Genomic DNA, 21,517 nt, shown 5'->3' with positions numbered 1-21,517 from the left:
GGAGGGAGGAGGAGGACGGGGTTCCTTGGGGTGAGAAGGCCCCCGGGGTTGGGGTGAGGGATGCCTTTCCCCCAGGAGGACAGTGAGCGGAGGGGAGGGGCAGGAGGAGGGTCCTGGTGTCAGGATGGTGGGAAGACTTGCTTTTATTTATTTTATTCCTTTTTTAATCCTCACCGGTGGATATTTCCCCCATTGACTTTGGAGAGAGTGGAAGAGAGAGAGAGAAAGACAGAGAAACACCGATGTGAGAGACACACAAGGATTTGGTTGCCTCCTGCAGGCGCCCTGACCAGGCCCTGCAAGCGAGGCATGTGCCCTTGACGGGAATCGAACCGGGGACCCTTCAGTCTGCAGGCGGAGGCTCTATCCACTGGGCCACACCGGCCAGGACGGCGGGAAGGCTTTCCCTGGCAGAGCCCATGTCCTCACAGCCTGGGAGGCGGTGGGGACCCCGTGGGGTGGTTTTGGGGGGTGCAGGGCCAGGGGGCCCCCCCTAACCTGTCCTCTCGCTCCCTGCTCTCCACCAGCTGCTGACCATGGCCGCGCTCTGACCCCTCCCGGCTCAGCCTCGTCCTCGCCGCTCCCCCCCCCCCGCCCCCCACCAACCCCGCGCGGGGCCCAGGCCCCCCTCTTCTGCCCGCGCCGTGAGCCCCCCCAGCCGCCGGCACGGCCCCGCCCCCGCTGCCCCGGTGGTGGCCCGCGGCCCCCCGGCTGCCCTCGGTCAAGCTGGAGTCGCTGAAGCGCTGGAACGAGGAGCGGGGGCTCTGGTGCGAGAAGGGGGTGCAGGTGCTGGTGACCACGGTGGGCGCCTTCGCCGCCTTCGGCCTCATGACCATCGCCATCAGCACCGACTACTGGCTGTACACGCGCGCCTTCATCTGCAACACCACCAACCTCACGGCGGGCGACGACGGGCCGCCCCACCGGGGCGCCCCCGCCGAGAAGAAGGACCCGGGGGGCCTCACGCACTCGGGGCTCTGGAGGATCTGCTGCCTGGAAGGTAGGCGGGGCCGCCGCGCCCCTCCCGGGAGCCCCGCCCCTCGGCTCCCGGACCACCCAGGTGGGCTTCGTGGGTGGTCTGTCTGCGTGGGTGGTCTGTCTGCGTGGGTGGTCTGTCTGCTTGGGTGGTCCTGCCGCTGCGGGCTGGTCCGCAGTCTGCCGGCCCTGCTACCGGCCCTGCTACCCCTTCCCGTCCGGCCTTCCCACCCCTCTGCACCCCTGTGAACCCCACCCACCCGGGTGCACCCTCATCGTATTCTCTCCCCCACATCCTGCCCCGGTCCTCTGAGCGCCCCCTCTCCTGCCCCCGCTCACAGCCCCTGCTCATCTCCTCCATCTCTTTCCCTTCAGCACCCCGCCCTGTGCAGGGCACGCCCCTCTGATCTCGCCTGTCATTTTTTCTCTTTCTCTCTGTTTTTTTTTTAACTTCTCTTTTAATTTTTTTTTAAAAAATATATATTTAAAGTCACTAACTTTTTTTTTAAAAGTTGTGTTTATTTATATATATAAAGTCACTAATTTTTAAAAAATATATATATATTTTATTGATTTTTTACAGAGAGGAAGGGAGAGGGATAGAGAGTTAGAAACATCGATGAGAGAGAAACATCGATTCAGCTGCCTCCTGCACACTCCCTACTGGGGATGTGCCCGCAACCAAGGTACATGCCCTTGACCGGAATTGAACCCGGGACCCTTGAGTCCGCAGGCCGACACTCTATCCACTGAGCCTAACCGGTTAGGGCTAAAGAAATATGTTTTTATTGATTTCAGAGAGGAAGGGAGAGAGAGATAGAAACATCAATGATGAGATATAATCATTGATGGGCGGCTTCCTGCACGCCCCCTACTGGGGATGGAGCCCACAACCCGGGCATGTGCCCTGACCAGGAATGGAACCTGGGGCCCTTCAGTCCCCAGGCCGACGCTCTACCCACTGGGCAACACTGGCTAGGGGTCTTAATTTTATTATTTTTTTAAAATTTTGATTTCAGAGAGAGGAAGGGAGAGGGAGCTAGAAACATCAATGATGAGAGAGAATCATGGATCAGCTGCCTCCTGCACGCCCCACACTGGGGATCAAGCCCACAAGCCACAACCCAGGCATGTGTCCTGACCGGGAATCGAACCGTATCATGACCTCCTGGCTCATAGGTCGATGCTCAACCACTGAGCCATGCTGGCGGGCTCCTCTTCTCCTGGCCTGCCTCTCCCCACCGGGGTTTCTTACAGCCTCCCACCTGGTCCTCCCTGTCCCCGGCATGGCTCTGTTTCATTGCCCCCCAACTCCTCAAGCCTACCTTCTCCTCTTCCTCCTCCCAGACCTCATTTCTCTTCCAGCCCATGCACCGCCTCTTATCTCCATCTCTGTTTCCCCCTCGGTCCTGCTCTCCCTCCCTCTCCAGGTCACCCTCGTAGAGGTCCCTCTGCATCTGTCTCTCCCCCCCTCCCCCCCATGTGACTATCTTTCCACCTCGGGGCTCACCTTGGGGCCTCACAGCCCAGCTTGTTGCAGCCGTGGGGTACCTGTGAGATTCCCACCCTTCTCTTCTCCATCCCTTCCTCCTCTGGCTGAGCACTCGGGGTGAGCAGGGAATGCTGTCATCTGGTTTCGCCCTATGAGCTGGGCGCCATCCTCCTGTCGGGAATGAGGAAACTGAGGCTCAGAGAGGTTAAGTCACTTGCCCAAGATCACCCAGCCATAGGTGGGACAGAGCCAAGAGAACTCAGGCCTGATTGGCGGCGGGGGCGGGGGGAGCATTGCAGATACTCGTGGTTTGGCACGTGGGGTGTTCAAAACGGAAACCGAAGTCTGAATCTGTGAACCGGTCGCCAACATTTAAAAACAGGGAGATTTCACATCGAAAAGCCAATTTCCGGCTTCTTTTGAACTCGCCGAAGACGGACGACACAGGGGTCTGCCCTGGTCTCGGTGGGCCGGGTCTGAGTAGCAGCTGTTTCTTTGGCTGAGACCTGGGCAGGGCTGTGTGTGTGTGTGTGTGTGTGTGTGTGTGTGTGTGTGTCTGTTTCGCCACAGTCGCCTCCATTCCCTATTGCCTCACATCCTGCCCAGTTCTCTCACCAGTAACTTTCTCCCTCTTGTGGGTATTTGACCCCAGGTTCACTCACTGGTCTGACCGAGCAGCAGGCACAGAGCCAAGCAGACAGTCTTGCATCCTGAAACCCCTGGGACAGCGTAGGGTATAGAGTAAGAATGCCATTCATTCACTCATTCATTCATTCAACAACTGGTATTTCTTGAGTTTATACTATATGCCAGGAACTATTCTTTTTTTAAAATAAAAAGTAGTATTTATTTATTTACTTATTTATTTTAGAGAGAGGAGCGGGGAGAGAGAAACATCCATTTGTTGTCCCGCTTATTTACGTATTCATTGGTTGATTCCTGTATGTGTCCTGACCGGGGATCGAACCCATACCCTTCGAGTGTTGGGAAGACACTCTAACCAACTGAGCTACCCAGTCAGGGCCGCCAGAAACTATTCTTTTTTAAAATATATTTTTATTGATTTCGGAGAGGAAGGGAGAGGGAGATAGAAACATCAGTGATAAGAGTCATTGATCAGCTGCCTCCCGCACGGCCCCCAACTGGGGATCGAGCCTGCAACCTGGGCATGGGCCCTGACCGTGAATCGAACAAAAACCTCCTGGTTCATAGGTTGACGCTCAACCACTGAGCCACACCGGCTGGGCCTGACTTCAGTTTTAACAGGAGGGCTCTTTTTAAAAAATATGTATATATTATTGATTTTTTATAGAGAGGAAGGGAGAGGGATAGAGAGTTAGAAACATCGATGAGAGATGATCAGCTGCCTCCTGCACACTCCCTACTGGGGATGTGCCCGCAACCACGGTACATGCCCTTGACCGGAATCGAACCTGGAACCCTTGAGTCCACAGGCTGACGCTCTATGCACTGAGCCAAACCGGTTAGGGCAGCATGAGGGCTCTTGTAGCTGCCCTGGTCACTACGCAGAAGGTGGGAGGGACAGCAAGGGGTGGCGTGTCTGGGTGGAGCGTTGGAGTGTGGGCAGTGGTTTAATTCAGATCGGAGTCTGAAGCTGCAAGGGGCAGGAGTTCCCGGTGGGGGCGGTTGTGGGAGCTGAGAGAGGAGACTCAGGGTGTCTCTGAGGCTGCGTTTCTCAGCCTCGGAGCCGGTGACAGTTGGGGAGAAATAATTCTGTGCCTTGGGGGCCGTCCTGCATGCGGTGGCCTGGTTACCAGCAGCCTGGCCTCAACCTTCCAAATGCCAGGAGCGCCTCCCAGCTGTGACACCCCACATTGCCAGCTGTCTCTGGTCTAGGGGAACAGTGACTCTGGGTGAGCATCACCGCTCTGAGGCCGTGGCCTGAGCACCCAGAATGGGGGCGGGGAGGGGGAAGTGTGTGTGAGGTGAAGCAGCAGGTATTTTATGTTATTTCTTTTTGTTCCTGTCATCTAATTTGTTATAAGGAGGGTTATCATTTTTTCAAATCTTTATTGTTGAAAGTATTACATATGTCCCTTCCCCTCCCCCCCATTGACCTTCCCCCAGCTACCCCCCAACCCCCCCCCTTACCGCAGGCCTTCACCACCCCACTGTCCGTGTCCATGGGCCATGCATAGATGCACACAAGGTCTTTATTTAATTACCTCCCACCCACCCACCCTCGTCTGCCTTCCCTCTGAGATTCCGCCCTCTGTTCCCTGCTTCCATGCCTCTGGGTCCACTCCGTTCGTCAGCTTATTTTGGGACTTGGATTCCGCATCTGAGTGCGATCATGTGATACTTGTCTTTCCCTGACTGGCTTATTTCACTTAGCGTGATACTCTCCAGGTTTCTAAGGAGGGTTATCAGGATCTCAGTTTTGAACATGTTAAACTTAATTAAAAAAAATATATATATTTTATTGATTTTTTACAGAGAGGAAGGGAGAGGGATAAAGAGTGAGAAACATCGATGAGAGAGAAACATCGATCAGCTGCCTCCTGCACATCTCCTACTGGGGATGTGCCTGCAACCCAGGTATATGCCCTTGACCGGAATCAAACCTGGGACCCTTGAGTCCGCAGGCCGACGCTCTATCCACTGAGCCAAACCGGTCAGGGCTAAACTTAATTTAATTTATTTATTATTTTAGAGAGAGAGAGAGAGAGACATTGATTTGTTGTTCCACGTATTGAGGCACTCATTGGCTGTTCCTTGTATGTGCCCTGACTGGGGATCGAACCCGAAACCTTAGCCCGAGCCACCCGGCCAGGGCTAGGACAGGTTACACTTAACCTGCCTATCAGAGCTGTCCTCTAGGACAGGGGTCAGCATTGGAAAACCCTGTAGCGTGCCGTACAGTCAGCGTTTCAGGCTTCCTGGTGCGTCGTCTCTGTCTCAACCACCCCTGGGAACAACCAGAGACAACATGTGAGCGAACGGCCCGGAGCTGCGATCTAATCGAGCCACTTCCGGACACTGACCTCTGTTGAGGCCGGGGCTCAGCGGAGGGTCGGGGCCGGAGACACAAACTGGGGGTCATGGCTTGTGAACAGATAAAAGGTCACCTAGAGAGAACGAGAAGAGACCGAAACCAAAAAAAAGTTAGTTGGACGGCTGCCACCTGAACTAGTCCAGAGCCCCGGCCAGTGTGGCTCAGTGGTCGAGCGTCAGCCCATGAACCAGGAGGTCACAGTTCGATTCCTGGTCAGGGCACATGCCCGGGTTTCCGGCTCAATCCCCCGTGTGGGGCAAGCGGGAGGCAGCCGATCAATAATTTTCCCTGATCATTGATGTTTCTGTCTCTCTCTCTCCTTCTCCCTTCTTCTCTGAAATCACTAAAAATGTATTAAAACAAACAAACAAAAAGGTGCCCTAACCGGTTTGGTTCAGTGGATAGAGCGTCGGGCTGCGGACTGAAGGGTCCCAGGTTCGATTCCCGTCAAGGGCATGTACCTGGGTTGCGGGCTCATCCCCAGTAGGGGGCGTGCAGGAGGCAGCTGATCGATGTTTCCCTCTCATCGATGTTTCTAACTCTCTATCCGTCTTCCTTCCTCTCTGTAAAAAAATCAATAAAAAATATGTATATTTTTAAAAGGTAATCAGAGCCCTGGTTGGTGTGGCCTGGGTTGCAGGCTTGATCCCCAGTAGGGGGCGTGCAGGAGGCAGCCAACTGATGTTTCTCTCTTTCTCTCAAATCAATAAAAACATATATATAAAAAAAAAAGTAATCAGAGAGACACCAAGAAGCCAGGAAGGGAGATGAGAAAGGAGTGAGCACAGAGGTTTGGGGGAAATGAGGTAAGTCAGTGTCCTGGAAGCCAAAGGAAGGCCTTTGGTGGTGGTGGTGGGGGCGGGGGGGGGGGGGCGGTGTACATGCAGGCTGGCTTTATTGGTACCATCATTGTCACTTAACATTTAAAAAAATATATTTCTGCCGAAACCTGTTTGGCTCAGTGGATAGAGCGTCGGCCTGCGGACTGAAGGGTCCCAGGTTCGATTCCGGTCAAGGGCATGTACTGCGGGCACATCCCCAGTGGGAGATGTGCAGGAGGCAGCTGATCGATGTTTCTCTCTCATCGATGTTTCTAACGCTCTATCTCTCTCCCTTCCTCTCTGTAAAAAATCAATAAAATATTTTAAAAATATATATATATATATTTTTCTTTATTGATTTCAAAGAGGAAGGGAGAGGGAGAGAGAGATAGAACCATCCATGATGAGAAAGAATCATTGATTGGCTGCCTCCTGCACGCCCCCTACTACTGGGGATCAAGCCTGCAACCTAGGCATGTGCCCTTGACTGGAATCCAACCCGGGACCCTTCAGTCTGCAGGCTGATCCTCTATCCACAGAGCCACACCAGCCAGGGCCACATCCTCACTTTGGAAGTGAGGAAGCCGAGGCTGTGGCGTTCACGTCCCTAAGCCACACAGCTGGGAAGCGGGGTCCCTGGCATGTGAGTTCTGAGCCTGGGCTCCTCTGCCCCCGATATGCCGGCCTCTGAGGCCCAGCTGCCCCCGCCTCTCCCCCCTGTGACTTACCATCCACGTGGGACCTCAGCCCCGTGCCTCAGTTTCCCCATCTGTAGAGCAGGGGGTTATTGCCTGGCACCCTGGGGTTCGTCATGAGCACTGAGTGCGGTACTGCCTGTCCACGGCGGGAGCAGGGCCTGGCGAGAGGTTAGCCCCCCGGGAAGGGCAGCCGTCCTGACGCTGAGAGTCCCCACCCCGGGCTGTCCGTGCTCGGGCTCACTGCATGGTCGCTCATGCTGTGAGAGAAGCACTGTGATGCCATTCAGGAAAGTGGGGGGGGACCTGAACCCCCCAACCTTACCTCCCACACCTCACCAACTTGCGGACGGACGTGTGGACGGACGTGCGGACGGGTCAGAGTCTGCTCTTGAGAGTGTGTATGCGTTCGTCTAGCCCAGTGGTCGGCAAACTGCGGCTCGCGAGCCACATGCGGCTCTTTGGCCCCTTGAGTGTGGCTCTTCTACAAAATACCACGTTCGGGCGCCCACGTACAGTGCGATTGAAACTTCCTGGCCCATGCGCAGAAGTCGGTATTTTGTGGAAGAGCCACACTCAAGGGGCCAAAGAGCCGCATGTGGCTCGCCAGCCGCAGTTTGCCGACCACGGGTTCTAGTCAATCATTTTTTTAAAAAATTGTAAAATACACAGCCAAAACCGGTGTGGCTCAGTGGATAGAGCGTCGGCCTGCAGACTGAAAGGTCCCGGGTTCGATTCCGGTCAAGGGCATGTACCTGGGTTTCGGGCACATCCCCAGTAGGAGGTGTGCAGGAGGCGGCTGATCGATGTCTCTCTCTCATCGATGTTTCTAACTCTCTATCTCTCTCCCTTCCTCTCTGTAAAATATCAATAAAATATATTTTAAAAAAATTAAAAAAGTAAAAAATTGTAAAATACACAGAACATACAACTGATCATTTAAACCATTTTTTGGTTGTTGTTAGTCCTCACCTGAGGGTATCTTTTCCTTTGATATATATATTTTTTTTTAGAAAGTGGGAAGGAGGGGAGAGAGAGAAAGAGAGAGAGAGAGAGAGAGAGAGAGAAACATTGATGTGAGGCACATTGATTGGTTGCCTCCATGCATCCCAACCAGGGCTGGGGATCAAACCTGCAACCCAGGTACATGCCCTTGACCGGGAATCGAACCCATGACCCTTTCGTGCATGGGCCAACGCTCTAACCACTGGGCAACACCAGCAGGGCCATTTTAACCATTTTCAAGTACACAGTTCAGTGGTAAGTACAGTCACGTGTTGTGCAGCCGTCACCACCATCCATCCCCAGAACTCTTACCATCTTGTAAAACTGGAACTCTGCCCCCATTAAACAGTAACTCCCCACTTCCGCTCCCCCAGCCACGGTCTCTGACTGTGTCTCCTCTGGGTAGCTCACAGAAGTGGAATCATGCAGTATTTGTCTTTCTGTGTTTGGCATATTTTTTTAAAATATATTTTTATTGATTTTTTTACAGAGAGAAAGGGAGAGAGATAGAGAGTCAGAAACATCGATGAGAGAGAAACATCGACCAGCTGCCTCCTGCACATCTCCCACTGGGGATGTGCCCGCAACCAAGGTACATGCCCTTGACCGGAATCGAACCTGGGACCTTTCAGTCCGAAGGCCGATGCTCTATCCACTGAGCCAAACCGGTCTTGGCATACTTGGCATAATATCCTCAAGGTTCATCCTTGCTATAGCATAGGTCAGAAGCCCCTTCCTTTTTACAGCTGAATAATATTCCATTGACTGTATATTGGAATAATACATTCCATGATAATGTATATACCACATTTTATCCATTTTTCCATTGCTGGACACTCGGGCTGTTTCCGGCGTGTGAATAATGCTGTTAGGAAAATGGGTGTGCCCTTTCTTTCAATTATTTTGAGTGTATGCCCCAAAGGAGAGAGTTGTTGGATCATATCGTAATTGTGTCTTTAATTTTTTGAGGGAACTCCGTACTATTTTTAGTGTGTGTGTGTGTGTGTGTGTGTGTGTGTGCGTTCCCCAGTAGCTGTTCTAATGGGTAGGAGGTGGTATCTCGTTGTGGTTTTGATCCGAATTTTCCTAATGATCAGTGATGCTGAGTACCTTTTCATATGCTCGTTGGCCCATTCAATCACTCTTTCATGAAAATATTTACCAGGCACTTACTAGGTGCGAGGTAGGTGCTGGGGATAGAGTGGTGAACAGCCCATATGCTTACATCCAAGCAAGGCACAATGCTGTGTGTTTGGATCTGCTTCCACCACCCAGCAGCTGTGAGCTGATGAAGCCTTTCTGTGCCTCTGTTTCCTCATCCGGACAATGGGTACGTCGACTGATCATGACTGAGCACTTCATGGTGACTCAGGCAAAATGCTAAATCTCTACCTGGATTAAATCCCCACAACCACCTCGTGAGATAGGTCTTATTCCTCCCTTTTTATCGGCAAAGGAGCTGAAGCAAATTGACCTAAGGAATGGCAACAAGGTCACCGACTAAGGACATGACAGAGTCGGGCTTCATCCTCAAACAGTGGGACCCTGCTTCCCAGTGTCTGGCCACTGCATGATACCAATCACATTATCTATTTCATGGGACTCCGGGGAGCTCCGATGAGTCCCTCCACCACTTAACAATGTTAGCTCTTAGCGGAATTACTCACTGCCTTATATTCCTTCCTCCCAGCCCTTCTCTTTATCCCCACTCCTTCCTTTCATCTTCTGCCTCGAATCTCGCCTTCTGCTATCATTCATTCATTCACTTTTCATTCATTCATTCATTCAACTCCCATTTCTTGAGGCCTTCCTTGTACCAGGCAATGATAGAGACACACAGAGGAATTTAGGAAGAAATTCATAAATCATCCCGATGCTTGCCAAAAAGGAGGGTAGCGCAGGGGACCGCTGCACCCCAGATGGGGAAACTGGACCCAACTTTAGTGAGAGGAGTGAATGCATGTGCGCATGTGCGAGTCCAAGGACACGCTTTCCTCAAGGAGGCGCCCGTGAGCTGCCCACTTGCAGGGTAAGTTTTCATCAGTGAAGGTGTGAGTGGACTGTTTCTCGGAAGGAGCCTGGAGCGTCAAGGAAACAAAATGTATTTATATTTATGCTAATTTATACACCAATCTCGAACTATGTGTTAGAACAGGAGCTGTCCTCAAATATGGGGTGTTAGGTTCCTGAAGGGTGTGAGGTCCAGGATCTGAGGGTGAGGCTGAGTGACCCCTAGAGGCATAACTCCTTCACGGGCCTCTGTGATTCCAGGGAAGAGGCTGGCAATCACTCTCCGTAAGCGCAGGATTGAAGAGACTACAACTCACATGAATCACCGGGGCTACTCTCCCCAGAAGTGGACTCAGGACTTCGCAGGGCCTTATGGGAAATGTAGTCTCCTTTGCCCTCTGCAGCCTCCTTCGTTTTCCCACGCACTTGCAGACGCCTCAAGTTCAGCGTTAGAAGGGCGCCTTGACATTGCTGAAATCAGCGCCTTGCAGCGGTTCTCAACCTGTGGGTCGCGACCCCTTCACAGGGGTCGCCTAAGACCATCGGAAAACACATCTATAATTCCATATTGTTTTTGTGATTCATCACTATGCTCTAATGATGTTCAATTTGTAACAATGAAATTGGGGGGTCACCACAACATGAGGAACTGTATTAGAGGGTCGCGGCGTTAGGAAGGTTGAGAACCACTGTTAGAGGGAAACGGAAGGCCGGGGGGACTGGGGTCCCAGCCCAGGGTTCAGGGCTGGGGTGTGTGTGTGGGGGGAGTCCTGTGGCTTTTCAGTGAGTTTTGGATGTTGTTGTTTTTCTTTATTAAATAAAAATACTGGTGCGGATAATGAGGCCAAAGAGATTGACAGCTTGTCCCAGAGGCCGGGGAAAGGTTCAGGAGGCAGGAGTTTGTCTCCCGATCGAGAGAGAGAGAGAGAGAGAGAGAGAGAGAGAGAGAGACAGGAAGCAGTGAGTCTTCTCTCACAGGGGGGTCCCCCAACTCTTAAGTCCCCCCGCATCACCACCTCCGTCCCCCTCTAGGGCTGAAAAGAGGTGTCTGCGTGAAGATCAACCATTTCCCGGAGGACACTGACTACGACCATGACAGCGCCGAGTACCTGCTCCGTACGTTGGGGTCCGGGACAGATTTGCGGTACCGCGGGGCGGTGGGAGAAAGGGGAGGGGGGAGGCGGGACCTTGGGGCGGGCTGAGAAGAGATTCCGGGAGGTGATTGGTCGCCGCGTTATGGTCTCTGGGCTGGGATTGGCTACTGCTCCCCGAGAACACGGCAAATCCTGAATTGCGATTGGCTGTGGCTTAGCCCTCAGAAATCGTAAAATCTGTTTGCCTAGGGTTTAGGGTGGGTGGAAAGGGGTGCAAAGAGCGGGGGAGAGAGACTTCAGAGAGGGAGAGGGAGAGGGAGAGGGAGAGGGAGAGGGAGAGAAGAGAACCCCAGAGCTATGAGTGAAGCCAGACAGGGCGTGGGAGAGAGAGAGAGAAAGAGAGAGAGAGAGAGAGAGAGAGAGAGAGAGAGAGAGAGAGAGAGAGAGAGAGAATGAATGAAGCCAGGTGTAGGGGGGCGGGGGGAGAAGGAAAGGAGAGGGAGAGAGGAAGAAAGAGAGAAAGAAAAGAAAAGAGAAGCCCAGAGAGATGGAGCCAGGCAGAAGGGAGAGGAGGCAGAGCGATAGGAACAGGTTTGATAGAGGAGGGATCTGGAGAAAGGAAAGAAATCGCAGAAAGGGAAGGAGCGTGCGAGAAGGGCAAGGACACAGAGAACGAGAGAAGTTCAGAGAAAGAGATGGAGAGTGAACGAGGATAAAAAAAAAAAAAAAAAAGCCAGGCGAGGGAGAAATAGACCGAGGAAAGAAGAAAAAGCGGAAATCAGACCAAGAAGTAGAGAAATGGTAAAAAAAAAAAAAAAAAAAAAAAAGAGAGAGAGAGAGAGAATGAATGAATGAATGAATGAATGAAATAACCAGAACACGGGTAGAGGCAAACCTGGAGAACTAGGGAGGGACAGGTGGAGGCAAACACGGGTAGGAGGCGCATCGTACAGGGTGGGTGTGTGTGTGTGGGGGGGGGGGCCGGGGGAGGAGGGGTGGTGCCCGCAGGCGGCCGCATCCCACCGCCCGGGCGCTCACTCCCTCCCTCCCTCTCTCTCCGCCTCCTCCCCTTTCTCCCTCGCAGGGGTGGTGCGGGCCTCCAGCATCTTCCCCATCCTCAGCGCCATCCTGCTGCTGCTGGGGGGCGTGTGCGTGGCGGCCTCCCGGGTCTACAGGTCCAAGAGGAACATCGTTCTGGGGGCAGGAATCCTGTTCGTGGCAGCAGGTGAGAGGCAGGGAGAGGGGGCGGCCCACCCACGTCGCCACGTGTGTGTGTGTGTGTGTGTGTGTGTGTGTGTGTGTGTGCACCCTGCTCCCGAGCGCCCCCTGGGGCCCGGAGCCTGCCTCTCTAGGCTCTCTCCAAACTCCATCGCCACCCGCTGGGTGTCGCCAAGGTGGGTGTCGCCTTCGTGGTGTCTGGCGCGTAATAGGGGTGCGGGGAGCTTAGGTTCCCGAAGCCCGGGGGTTCAGGTCACGGAAGGGAGGCGCTGGGGCCGCGAGACATCACTGGGGTCTTGAAGATAGGGGCGCAGGGCAGGGCGGTGGCAGGTCAAGCCGCAGAGGGAGAAGGTGATTTGGCTGTAGATGGGGAGGAGCCTGCTGTAAGGGAAAGAGCCTTGCGGACCCGGGCGGACCCAGAAAGGGGCTGGTCCTGGGAAACCCTCCAGGCAGCTCGGAGTGAGGCATCGCATTAAGGAGTAATTAATATTATATATTAATTGATTTCAGAGAGGAAGGGAGAGGGGGAGAGAGAGAGAAACATCAATGATGAGAGAGAATCATGGATCGGCTGCCTCCTGGCTGGCCCCCCCCCCCCCCCCACTGGGGACCAAGCCCAGTAACCCAGGCACGTGCCCTGACCAGGAATCCAACCTGTAACCTTCTGGTTCACAAGTCGATGCTCTAACCACTGAGAAAACCAGCCAGGGCTCACTTAGTATGGTTTTTAAAAAAATATTTTTATTGATTTCAGAGAGGAAGGGAGAGGGAGAGAGAGATAGGGAAACATCAATGATGAGAGAGAATCATGGATCGGCTGCCCCCTGCACGGCCCCTACTGGGGATGGAGCCCGCAACCCGGCCACGTGCCCTTGACCGGAATCGAACCTGGGACCCTTCAGTCCGCAGGCCGGCGCTCTACCCACTGAGCCAAACCGGCTAGGGCAAGACTCTCTTTCTACCCGAAATGAGTAGTGCTGCGAGGTGCTGGAAAGCTTTTTTGAACTGGTGGCACACAGAGAATGGGCAGGATTTAGCATAAAGAACAGCGGGTGCTTCGGGGATGGTTAGAGATCGGCGGGGGCGGGGCTTGCTTGACCTGGGACTGGGGAGGAGCCCAGCCTAGACCCGCGAGGGGCGGTGTCGGGCAATCTGGAGGCTGGAGTAGAAAAAGGACCTGCTCTAAGAAGGAGGACTTTTATTTTTTAAAATATATATTTTATTGATTTTTTACAGAGAGAAGGGGAGAGGGATAGAGAGTTAGAAACATCGATCAGCTGCCTCCTGCACACCTCCCACTGGGGATGTGCCCGCAACCAAGGTACATGCCCTTGACCGGCATCGAACCTGGGACCCTTGAGTCCACAGGCGGACGCTCTATCCACTGAGCCAAACCGGTCAGGGCTAAGAAGGAGGACTTTTAGACCAGCAAGGGGCGGGCCTAGAAGAGAGAGATGCCCAGACTGGGATGATAATCCTGAAAGGAAGAGCTTTTATTTTTATTTATTTAAAATATATTTTATTGATTTTTTACAGAGAGGAGGGGAGAGGGGTAGAGAGTTAGAAACATGGATGAGAGAGAAACATCGATCAGCTGCCTCCTGCACACCTCCCACTGGAGATGTGCCTGCAACCAAGGCACATGCCCTTGACGGGAATCGAACCTGGGACCCTTGAGTCTACAGGCCTATGCTCTATCCACTGAGCCAAACCGGTTAGGGCGAGGAAGAGTTTTTAGATCAGCCAAGTTCAGGGCCTAGAGCCAGAGCGGGATTATCTCATGAAGAGTTTTTAAACCAGCAGAGGGTGGGGTCTAGGGGAAACCCAGGTGTATAAAGTGATGGAGATATTAGACCCATCAGAGGAGGGCCTGGACCACCCAGGGTGGACCATAGGAGGCGTGGCCTAGGCTACCGGGAGGAGGGGCCTAGGCCGTCTTAGGGAGGGGACCGGGACCAGCTGGGGCGGAGTTTAGGATGGAAGTTGAACCATTTGGGGCGGGATCTGAACCATTAAGGGCGTGGCCTTAGACCACCTGGGGGTGGGGTTTAGACCAGCCGGGGCGGGGCCTGGCTCTCTGGGGGTGGGACTTAGGCTATCTAGGGGGTGGGGTTAGACCTGACGCGCGTTGAGATCTGGACCAATTGGGGCAAGTCTTAGGCTACCTGGGGGTGGAACTTAGGGGGGTGGGGTTAGACCTGACACATTGAGGTCTGGACCACTTGGGGCGAGTCCTAGGCTACCTGGGGGCGGGGCCTGGCTCTCTGGGGGTGGGACTTAGGCTCTCTAGGGGGTGGAGTTTAGACCAGCCAGGGCGGGGCCTGGCTCTCTGGGGGTGGGGCTTAGGCTATCTAGGGGGTGGGGTTAGACCTGCCGCTTTGAGGTCTGGACCAATTGGGGCGAGTCCTAGGCTACCCGGGGGCGGGGCCTAACCAGCTGGGGAAGAGTTTAGGCCTGCGGGGGCGGGACCTAGGGGCGGGGCGGGGGCGGGACCTAGGGTGGGGCCGGGGTGGCCTCGAGGCTCCCGTCTGACCGTCCCCCGCCCAGGCCTGAGCAACATCATCGGGGTCATCGTGTACATCTCGGCCAACGCGGGCGAGCCGGGCCCGAAGCGGGACGACGAGAAGAAGAACCACTACTCGTACGGCTGGTCCTTCTACTTCGGCGGCCTGTCCTTCATCCTGGCCGAGGTGATCGGCGTGCTGGCCGTCAACATCTACATCGAGCGCAGCCGCGAGGCGCACTGCCAGTCCCGCTCGGACCTGCTCAAGGCCGGCGGGGGCGCGGGCGGCAGTGGCGGGAGCGGCCCCTCGGCCATCCTCCGTCTGCCCAGTTACCGCTTCCGCTACCGCCGCCGCTCCCGCTCTAGCTCCCGCTCCAGCGAGCCGTCGCCGTCGCGGGACGTGTCTCCGGGCGGCGCCGGGGCCCCCGGCTTCCCCTCCACGGACATCTCCATGTACACGCTCAGCCGCGACCCGTCCAAGGGCAGCGTGGCCGCGGGGCTGGCGGGCGCCGGCGGCGGAGGCGCGTTCGGCGGCGCGGCCGGGGGCTCGGCCGGGGGCGCGGGCGGCGGCGGCGGCGGCGGCGGCGGGGCGGGCGCCGAGCGGGACCGCGGGGGGACGTCGGGCTTCCTCACGCTGCACAACGCCTTCCCCAAGGAGGCGGGCGGCGGCGTCACGGTCACGGTCACCGGGCCGCCCGCCGCGCCCGCGCCCGCCCCGCCCGCGCCCTCGGCGCCCGCCCCCGGGACCCTGGCCAAGGAGGCCGCCGCCTCCAACACCAACACGCTCAACAGGAAAACCACGCCGGTGTAGGGGCGCGCGGGGGAGGGGGCGCCGGGCGCGTGCGCGGGCGCGCGTGCAACGAGGCTGCTGGGGAGGTCGAGGCGCCCCCTCCTTCCCCGGGGAGCGCGCTGGAGACTGCTGGGCCTTCCCCCCGCGCCCCCTCCCCCCAGGTGTGGGGGATCGCCCCCCCACCCTCGGATCAGGGACCCCAAAGGAGGGGGACGGGAAGGGAAGGAAGGGAAGGGGCCGCGCGAGGGAGCGTCGTGTTTTATTTTTGTTGTGGGATTGGGTGGGGGAGGGAGGGCCGTGGTGTTTTTTGCAGTTTTGAGATGTTTTTCTTTTTCATGTTTTTTGCTGTGTGCATGTGGGGGCGGGGGGAGGGAGGGACTCCCAGCCCAGCCCAACTCCTGGAGAGGGGCCCATAACACACAAATATATAGTTCTACCTACAAACTATATATATATATATGCTCTCTTATAAGGAGACAGGGAAAGAGAAGGGACGCGGGAAGGCGGAGGGACGAGGCCTGGACGTGGACTTTTCCGTGCATGATCCTGCAAGGGTTCATTAAGCACCTACTGTGTACCAGGGCGGCGCTCTGAAGGATATAAACAGGCCTGGAAAGCGACTTGTTCAGTCATTGCCAGCAGTTTATTCTTGCACTGAAGCGCTAGGCATTGTGCTGAGCCTACAGAAGGGAGGAAAACGGACAGGGTCCCCTCCGTCCTCATAGGGTTAACAACTTGTGCGTTGATCGAGCAACGGTGTCCACAAACAGTAAATTACAATGAGGACCTAGGAAAAGTCCAAAATGCTACAGTAGGCTCCATCAGGGGGGCTGAACCCAGTTTAAAAGGAAAGGATATTGTTGCACACACGGAGAAGATGACAAGCAGCCAGGTGGCGCTGGGGGGCAAGTGTTTCCAGCCAGAGAACAGCATGTGCAAAGGCCCTGGGGCAGCAGGTGCTTCCTTGGAAGGCTAGCGGGTGAGCAGATGGAACAAGATGCGGCTGGAGGGAGGCATCGGCAGGGCCAGACTTCCCAGGGACTCGTAGGTCAGGCCGGGAGTTTAGATTTTCTTCTGAGGGCCCGCGGGGAGCCGAGGAGTGAATGGCGCTCGGCGGGAGAGCGACGTAAACGGTGTACAAAGGGGAGGCAGGAACTCGGAGATGAGAGGCAGAGACACGCTGGAAGTCGGCATCAAATACCTGCGCTGGCTCTGGAAACGCACACTCGTGGGAGCAGAGCAGTTAATGACACACATCCTGACGCACAGGCACAGCGTCTGATGTGCGGGAGAGGCGCTGGGACTTGGGGATCCGTGTCACTCACTCATTCATTCATTCATTCATTCACTCAGCCATTCACTCCTTGCCACTGCGCCGCTGCTAGACAGAGTGTGCTAGAAGCAGGGTCCCTGGGGATGAAAACGTGAGGCAGTCAGAAACCACAATCCAGGCCGGGCGGTTGGTGCGGGGACCCCGTTGGGCACCTCGAAAGAGAATGGCGCCACCGGCTGCCAGGAGTGGGCAGCACTTAGGGAAACTTCCTGGGGACGGTCCTGGCCCAGCCAGGGTCTCAAACAGGATGAGTAGGAAGGAGTCTGCCAGGGGAGGAAGGCTCTGGAGCAGGGCCCTGGAGGAGTGAAGCAGCAGCGTGCTGCATGGGGACAGTGCTCCTAATGTGGGGACCCTGAAGGGCAAGGTGGGGGTGGGGGGTCAGCCCAGAGAAGCAGCTAGAAGGCAGAGAGCCCAAGGAGCGGGAGTTCCAGGCTCCAGGGTTGGGGTGTTGGTCAAAGGGTAGTGGGAGAGCTTAGAGCAGGCAGAAGGTGGGATCGGTGTGGGTGCTAGGAGAGGACCCAGGGTGTGGCGGGTGCTGTGGGAGGGCGAGGCAGGAGGGCAGATGAGCTGGGCAAGCGCTGTGGGGGGAGGTGAAGGGGGTTTGAAGGTCACTGAGGACGCAGAAGGGACGGTGAATAGTGGCCTCCCCTCGCTGGCTCAGCAGATATTTCCCGAGGTCTCCCAGGTGCCAGGCCTGCTGCTCTGAGATGCTGGGAGGCCCCAGATAACCAGGCCCTGCCCTGCCCTGCCCTCGGGGCTCCTGGTCCTCTGTCCTGATAACACGGAGCAGCAGCAAAGGGTGGGAGAGCCCAGCCTGCGTGGCTCAGTGGTTGAGCTTCGACCTATGAACCAGGAGGTCATGGTTCAATTCAGATTAGGGCACATGCCTGTGTTGCCAGCTCGATGCCCAGTAGGGGGCGTGTAGGAGGCAGCCAGTCCATGATTCTCTCTCTCCCTTCCTCTCTGAAATCAATAAAAATATTATTTAAAAAAAAAAAGGAAAGGGTGGCCCTAGCTGGTTTGGCTCAATGGATAGAGCGTCGGCCTGCGGACTGAAGGGTCCTGGGTTCGATTCCAGCCAAGGGCGCATGCCTGGGTTGCGGGCTCGATCCCCAGTAGGGGGCGTGCAGGAGGCAGCCGATCAATGATTCTCTCTCATCATTGATGTTTCTCTCTCTCTCCCTCTCCCTTCCTCTCTAAAATCAATAAAAATATATTTTTTTTAAAAAAAGAAGAAAAGGGTGGAACAGAGGAGGACAGGACCAGGGCTGGGTGCTGGGACTTCCCGCGGGGGCCTGTGTGGAAGGACTAGAAAGAGGGAGAGAGACTGGAGGGGGTGTGGGGACCCAGGCAGGTGAGCTGTGGGGTTAGTGTCAGACACACTGAAAGGGAGGGGAAAGGAATACACTCTAGTGCGACAGGAGGACGTGGTGTAGGGCGGGAGTGGGGGTGGGGGTGGGGGGGAGGGGTAGGGACGTCGGCCTGCGGGCGGTATGAGGCCCGAGAAATCATTTGGTCTGGCCCTGCCAAGGCAACCACAGGCGGGGTTTGAAATTTCAATAAATCTAAGAGCTTTGTCCATAGCAACATAAATGGATTAAGTGAATTAGATTAAGTGGATGATGTTATAAATACCCAAATGGCCCTTGGCAGGAAAAGGTTCCCCACCCTGGACTGTAGAGGGACCGGTCCAAGAGGGACAGGGGGAGGAGGGTTTTGAGACGAGTTTGGTGGGAGAAGGGGCTCTGGTGCAGGAGGGGGCAGAACTGGTTGGGGGTAGTGGACTCTAGGGTCCAAAGGCCAGAGAGCAAGAAAGAGGTGGGGGATGGGTAGGGAGGGGGGAGATGGGGGGGAGGAAGGATGAGGACGAGAGACCCAAACTCCGTGAGTCACCGAGACACAGAGAAAAAGGAAAGAGAACCAGCGAGGGCAGAGAAAGGGGGAGGAGAGGCAGACACAGAGATGCACAAATCAGCCCGGCCAGCGTGGCTCAGTGGTCACGCATCGCCCCAAGAACCAGGAGGTCAGGGTTCGATTCCCGGTCAGGGCACGTGCCCGGGGTTGCAGGCTCGATCCCCAGTGTGGGGCGTGCAGGAGGCAGCCGATCGATGAGTCTCATTGTTGATGTTTCTATGTCTCTCTCCCCCTCTCAATTCCTCTCTGAAATTAATAAAAAAAATATAAAAATGCACAGATCACAAGTGAGACGGCTCAGAGACACCAAAAAGAGAGAGAGAGAGAGAGAGAGAGAGAGAGAGAGGTGGCGTCACAGAGAAAGACCCTGAGATCTATCTGCCAGGAGGAAATATGGAGACTTAGGCAGGCGTGCGTAGGAACGAGCCGTTTCTTCGGTGGGCGCGTTCCCCGTGTTCAGGAAGTATTCGCCGAGCCCCGTCCTGTTCTAGACTCGGGCGAGGCCCAAGGTACACGCTGGGCGGTCATCGGTCAAGGCCCTGCTCTCCTGGGACTCACAGGAGGGGCACAGGAGAATGTCCGTCACGGGGAACTGCTTGAAAAGCCAAGCAGGACGTGGTGTCGATGGCGGAGCAGGCCCTAGACGAGAACCCCCTGCAGAGGTCCCCTTGGAACAGAGACTGGGGCTGGGAGAAGGAGAGGGACAGGGACAAAGGCGGCACAAAACCCCGGAGGACTCCAGGCTGCCGGGATGCTCCGAGGAGGAGGGCAGGTGAAGGAGGGTGAGGGTTAGAACAAGTTGGGGGCCCTTCCCGTGGGGCCTTTTAGCCCCGGGGACAAGCCTGATGCCTGGACTCCACGGGCTGAGCACAGGCACAACATGATTATATTAAAAAATAATAATAATAATAATAAATGACAGTCTGGCCCATGTGGCTCAATGGTTTGAGCGCCAACCTATGAACCAGGAGGTCACGGTTCGATTCCCAGGCGGGGCACATGCCCGGGTGGAGGGCTCGATCCCCAGTGTGGCGGCCGATCCATGATTCTCTCTCATCATTGATGTTTCTATCTTTTCCTCTCTGAAATCAATTTAAAAAAAACAACAACAACATTAAAACACAAACCAAACAACAACAAAAGAAGAGAACCACGTTGTCATGCTGGGAGTGGATGCCGGCGTGAGTGATAGGGGCCGTGAGGCGTCAGGGGGCGGCTGTCCTTGTCCAGCGGAGGCTGCTGGGGGCCGGGACCCCTGTGGGGTCGGCGAGGATGGAGAGAAATGGGATCCTCGAGGCAGAACCGATAGTAAATGAACCGGATGGTGCAGAGAGGGTGAGAGACCAGTGAGGGGAGACGGGCAGCGCACACCAGGGGGCCCAGGGGCGGGAGCCAGGAGTGGGGTGGAGATGCCTGTGAGAAACCCAAGTCGGCCTATCGGGTCGCCAGTGCGAAATGTGAGACGGGAGCTGGGGGGCGGGACGTGGCTAGAAATACAAATCTTGGAGAGGTCAGCATCGAGGGGACACTGCAGGTCATGAGGCTGGATTAGGTGACGAAGGAGGTGAATGCGGCCAGAGCCCCGGGGTGGGGGTGGGGCATCCACGTCCGGGTCAGAAGCGGGGAGACGGGGGACCACGCAGTAGGCAGAGACCAGGAGGAACCCCGCCAAGCTGCCGAGAACAGGGGACACCCCCAAAGCAACCGTTTGGTCTGATAAGAGGTCATGACCACACAAGGCAGCGGTTCTCAACCTGTGGGTCGCGACCCCTTGGGGGGGGGGGTCGAACGACCCTTTCACAGGGGTCGCCTAAGACCATCGGAAAACACATCTATAATTCCATATTGTTTTTTTTAAAAAATATATTTTATTGATTTTTTACAGAGAGGAAGGGAGAGAGATAGATAGTTAGAAACATCGACGGGAGAGAAACATCGATCAGCTGCCTCCTGCACATCTCCCACTGGGGATGTGCCCGCAACCCAGGTACATGCCCTTGACCGGAATCGAACCCGGGACCCTTGAGTCCACAGGCCGACGCTCTATCCACTGAGCCAAACCGGTTTCGGCCATATTGTTTTTGTGATGCATCGCTATGCTTTCATTATGTTCAATTTGTAACAATGAAATTGGGGGTCACCACACCGTGAGGAACTGTATTCAAGGGTCGCGGCGTGAGGAAGGTTGAGAACCGCTGCAAGAGAGGGAGGGAGGGAGGAGGCAAGGAGACCAGGTGTGAAGGTGATCGGGATTTCTATACCAAAGAAAATGCGTGCCCTTTCTGTGAAAGGAGAGACAGGGAGATGGGGGACAGCGTGCACGCTGAAATGAGGCAGCTGTTGCAGCCGATGGATTAAGACAGGTGGGGAGGCCCAGGGCCGGAGGGGACATGGACTCAGGGGCCAGGTGAACTGCTGCCAGCACCAAGCACACCTGTGGAGGCCTCAGACGGCCCCGCGGCCCAAGGGAAGAAACAGCTTTTGCTCATTCATTTAAGCAAGTCCTGAGGCCTCCGGGTCCCCCACCCCGGCCTGCATCTCAGAGCAGAGGGGGCTGTGCTCTGGCGGGAGCACTTTCCCAGGCCTGGGAGGGGATGTCAGGGATGTCTCTGTGTGTCCCCATCTCACTTCATTCATTCATTCATCCACTT

At 55.6% G+C, this 21,517-nt stretch overlaps 1 protein-coding gene across 3 annotated transcripts in view; it reads left to right on the top strand.

Annotated features, from left to right (window-relative positions):
* The window catches only part of CACNG8 (calcium voltage-gated channel auxiliary subunit gamma 8), a 28,533-nt gene extending 10,155 nt beyond the window's left edge, over positions 1 to 18,378 (top strand). For all 3 annotated transcript variants that reach the window (XM_070402024.1, XM_070402022.1, XM_070402023.1), the window contains exons 2-5: positions 528 to 1,000; positions 11,047 to 11,130; positions 12,193 to 12,333; positions 14,874 to 18,378. In XM_070402024.1, coding sequence (XP_070258125.1) covers positions 829 to 1,000; positions 11,047 to 11,130; positions 12,193 to 12,333; positions 14,874 to 15,640 — 1,164 coding nt within the window. In that variant the 5' untranslated portion in view covers positions 528 to 828 and the 3' untranslated portion in view covers positions 15,641 to 18,378. The remainder of the gene's footprint in view (positions 1 to 527; positions 1,001 to 11,046; positions 11,131 to 12,192; positions 12,334 to 14,873) is intronic.
* The last annotated feature ends 3,139 nt before the right edge of the window (positions 18,379 to 21,517 follow it).

The sequence above is a fragment of the Myotis yumanensis genome, unplaced genomic scaffold (assembly GCF_028538775.1).
Source record: "Myotis yumanensis isolate MYYU_CA2020_CCGP unplaced genomic scaffold, mMyoYum1.0.hap1 SCAF_23, whole genome shotgun sequence".
In the NCBI taxonomy this organism is placed as follows: Eukaryota; Metazoa; Chordata; class Mammalia; order Chiroptera; family Vespertilionidae; genus Myotis; species Myotis yumanensis.
This window is presented reverse-complemented; position numbering and strand designations above follow the sequence as displayed.